The sequence below is a fragment of the Phaethon lepturus genome, unplaced genomic scaffold (assembly GCF_000687285.1).
Source record: "Phaethon lepturus isolate BGI_N335 unplaced genomic scaffold, ASM68728v1 scaffold1672, whole genome shotgun sequence".
NCBI classification, from domain to species: domain Eukaryota; kingdom Metazoa; phylum Chordata; class Aves; order Phaethontiformes; family Phaethontidae; genus Phaethon; species Phaethon lepturus.
Genome location: NW_010522404.1, coordinates 2,558 through 6,237, shown reverse-complemented (window position 1 = coordinate 6,237; position 3,680 = coordinate 2,558). Strand labels below are relative to the sequence as shown.

The window sequence follows — 3,680 nt, the reverse complement described above, 5'->3', positions numbered from 1 at the left end:
AAACAAATCCATAATGTGTGAAAACCAGGTTTATATCAACCTGCAGAAGCCAGTTGATAAAATTCATGGACCAATTCTTAAAATCTAAGCTATAAAGAGAATGAAATGTATTAAAAGATTTGAGGTTTATAAAAAGTAACCTTTTTATACCATATTTTTATTTTACAAAAATATTGAAATAATTCATGAGTTTTACACTCTGCACCAGCTTTAAAAAAAATACTATCAAATTTTGACTTGCACCTTTAATGCATCTGAAAGCACCATCAGGGGATACTTTTAACATAAAGGAGGATACCATTGACTAGATTTAGGGAGGTATTTAAAACCCAAAAGCTTGCAGCAAAAGCACTCTATTACGAGAGATTCAACATAATTTTTAGACGTATCTGGACACAAGTCTTGAACAGGCAGAAGAGGGTCTTCCACATAGCTTGCTTATATTATACTTCAGTGAATATACTTACTAAGAGGTGGCTGAAAGCCTTTAAAAGACATCACTTTCACCTTGGGAGGGAAAAATCAGATCTGTCTCTACACGTTGAGAACTTGATTGGTCTTTCCTGCTTCTTGTTCTGGTAGGGCTCATGCCACTTGTTATCTGTCCCTCAGGCAATATCAACCTTGCAGTTATACAATGTTTGGCACTAGAAGGGTATGGCATGACACAGTCTCTTGTCACCCCTGCATACATTCACACACTGAATCATGCATTCTCAGTCCTGAAACAGAGAAGTTTCAGTGTGTTCATCTCGTAGTTTCTTCTGAAATATCTGAATGGGGTCCTCCAAAAAGTTTAGAATACGAAAACTATACTTCCCTGTTCTTTTACATATGTATATATATTTTTTTTTTTTTTTTGCAAATTGAACACTGAATCATGATTATCATTTAATTTACATCACTACGTGCTAGAGCTCCTTATTTTTCCTGAAAACCAGAAGTGAGCTGCATAGGATTTCTGTTGAAAGTAACATAAAGAACTTAAACTGCATTTAAAAGACTTTGAAGTTCCGCAGAAAACAAACAGTTCTGTTAGTATTAATGTTTATGACCTAATTAATCAGAATTGAGTTTGTTTTCCACTGACAGCCTTACAAACATGATGATGTATCTTTTTAATTAAGAACTATTTTGCAAACCTATTCTAACCTGATTGATTGATTTATGGGAGTGTTGAAGACTACTATGCTCCTATTTTTTCCCCAGAAAACAGTTTTCTTAACAGCAACATTGAGTGCTACAGTTTTGTTATTTTTGAAAAGTTTTTGTTTGTTTGTCTTTTGCCATTGACTATGCAAATATCAATCATTCATTTCTAAAATAAAATGCACTACTGGCTAAAGTTGAAAGCTCTGGTCAGAGCCTTTCTACTGGTTTGATTGCAAGTACTGTGCAGTCAGAGTTTCATAGCAGCACGGAGTCATGGGTGAATTTTCCCAGCTGAAGTAACTGGTCTGTATGTGTGGGTTAGGGTTTGGGTATTTTTGAGGCTTTCAGGTGATGCTGCTATATCAGTGTCCTGCAGACAGACTGCACACAGTGGATCAAATGATAATCATGATGATAGCCAGACTAAGAACACTACAGCTTGCTGCTCTACTTGTAGTATGCAGTTTAGTTATTCCTACGGCCCTACTGTCAACCCTTAACTTGGACTGTAACATCGGAGCTTCTTCAAGCGGTGTTTTTGTTTTGCTTACAATGTGGTTTCATATTCCAAGCGCTCCTGGATAAGGGCATCATCTTTATACTGTAGCCGTGGAGGAGCAGGGGAACATTCAAACGCTAAGATCGCCTTCCTCAGGCTCCTGTCCAGCACGTGTCTCTCCCATGCTGGGTACCTGTTCCTGAACAGATCGATTTTAATGACAGACTCCTCAATCCTTGGTGGCCGGGATGAAGGTGTAGACGGTGCGGTGGGTCTCACCTGAAACACAGGCACGCACCCATCCCTCTCTGCGAATTTTTGATCCCGCTCGCTTGTGACACTCCGGTTGTTGGAGATGGACCGTAGAGTGTTTGTTGCCACTTCTGGGGGTAGGGTGAAGGCAGCGGCAGGGTCCTCACAAGCACAGCTTGGTGACTGCCCAAACCTTGGTCCGTTGGGGTGAAAGAAGGCATAGTACATTAGCATAAAAACAATGCCTGTTAAAAAGCTGCTGAACACTACACACAGTGCTGGTATGGCAAATGCATCGGAGATTGGTGGGGCCTTGTACAGATACCAGAGAGCACTCAAGGCGGTGTTTTCTAAAAGGATCACAAAATAGTAAATGAAAAGCCTACAGCGTGTCCTTCCTTCCTTGACATTGAACCAGCTGAAGATATAGATTATCCCAACAACCATGTCGAAAACTATCTCCTCCCATTTAGTGATGCAAAACTCTGTCTCGCAGTGGACGATCCAGAAGGTCATGATGCACCAGTGCAGCACAATGAAGATCCCAAAGTACAGCTGGAAAACCGAGGCAAACAGAGCAAAAGTAATAACCCTTGCTGCAATTGTGAAGAAATGCCAGCAAAACTGGATTATAACAGCCATATAACTGATGGGTTTCTTGTCATCACGGGAGTCACGGAGGGCCTTTTGGTAGGAAGCCAAAGCCCAAGCCAGGGATACAAGAGATGCTGCAGCAGTAAGACCTAGGAGGAAACAGGAGATGCAGTTAAGGCATAATTAGTATATCAGCACTTAGTTGAAACCGGCAAGATCCTCACTGCTTTACATGTGCTCTTCACCACTCACATAATAAAATCTCTTACTTCTCCTTTAGCTCAGCCAGCACTGAGACACAGACCTCTATTGCTGAGATTTCATTCCCCTTATAAGCACACTGGGTGTGTTGGATGCACACCAACAGAGGAGCTAGCAAACTACACTCTGAAATGCTGCTCTAGCAATTTTATGTTTGAAACAAATTCATTAATTCACAAAAGTATTCAAAAAACGTGTGGATGTGGCACTTTGGGACACGGTTTAGTGGGCATGGTGGTGTTGGGTTGAAGGCTGGACTTGATGATCTTAGAGGTCTTTTCCAACCTTAGTGATTCTGTGATTCTGTGAACTTTGAGCAAGCTGGGAATAGATATCTCTGTCATTTGTGTGATTTAACAGGACCCGCTGCAGTTATTGTTTTAAAGAAAGAACATGAATCTTCTGATTTTGAAAAGTCATGAAAAAAGCCTAATATAAAGCAACCAAGTCTTCCTAATTAAAATACCAGCACCATATACATATAAACTAAATCAATAGCAATGCAAGCATAAACCTAATCTTTTAAAATAAATTAATGTTGCTCTTGTTACATCACAGTTTAAACTAAATGCCTTACTCTTGTTGAGGGAAAAATATCGCCCATTTTGATATTTCCACCAGTTTTAAACAGAATTTTAATAAGTAGAAAATGTCAAAGCTTTATTTTTTCCAGTTGGAAATCAATTAATTTTAGAAATGTTGGAGTTTTATACTGAATTAAAATTCAGAGTATAGGTGCTCCTAAAGGAGGGAGTTATGACTTAATGTTCATATAGCCATTCTCTCTCCCATATATCACAGAAATGTCTATGTATAAGGCCCTGAACTATAATATTTCTGGAAAACCTGTCAAATATTTTTCACAAAAAGGATTCAGTATAAAATTATTTCTTATGACATTTTCAAACATCATTTTAGTGAA

At 38.9% G+C, this 3,680-nt stretch overlaps 1 protein-coding gene across 1 annotated transcript; it reads right to left on the bottom strand.

Moving 5' to 3' along the window:
* Window positions 1–1,699: 1,699 nt before the first annotated feature.
* On the bottom strand, window positions 1,700–2,646 carry LOC104616693 (XK-related protein 4; the record flags this gene model as incomplete). Its single annotated transcript, XM_010281784.1, has 1 exon — window positions 1,700–2,646. A coding segment is annotated over one exon (947 nt), but the record flags the coding sequence as incomplete, so codon positions are not given.
* Between the last annotated feature and the right edge of the window lie 1,034 nt (window positions 2,647–3,680).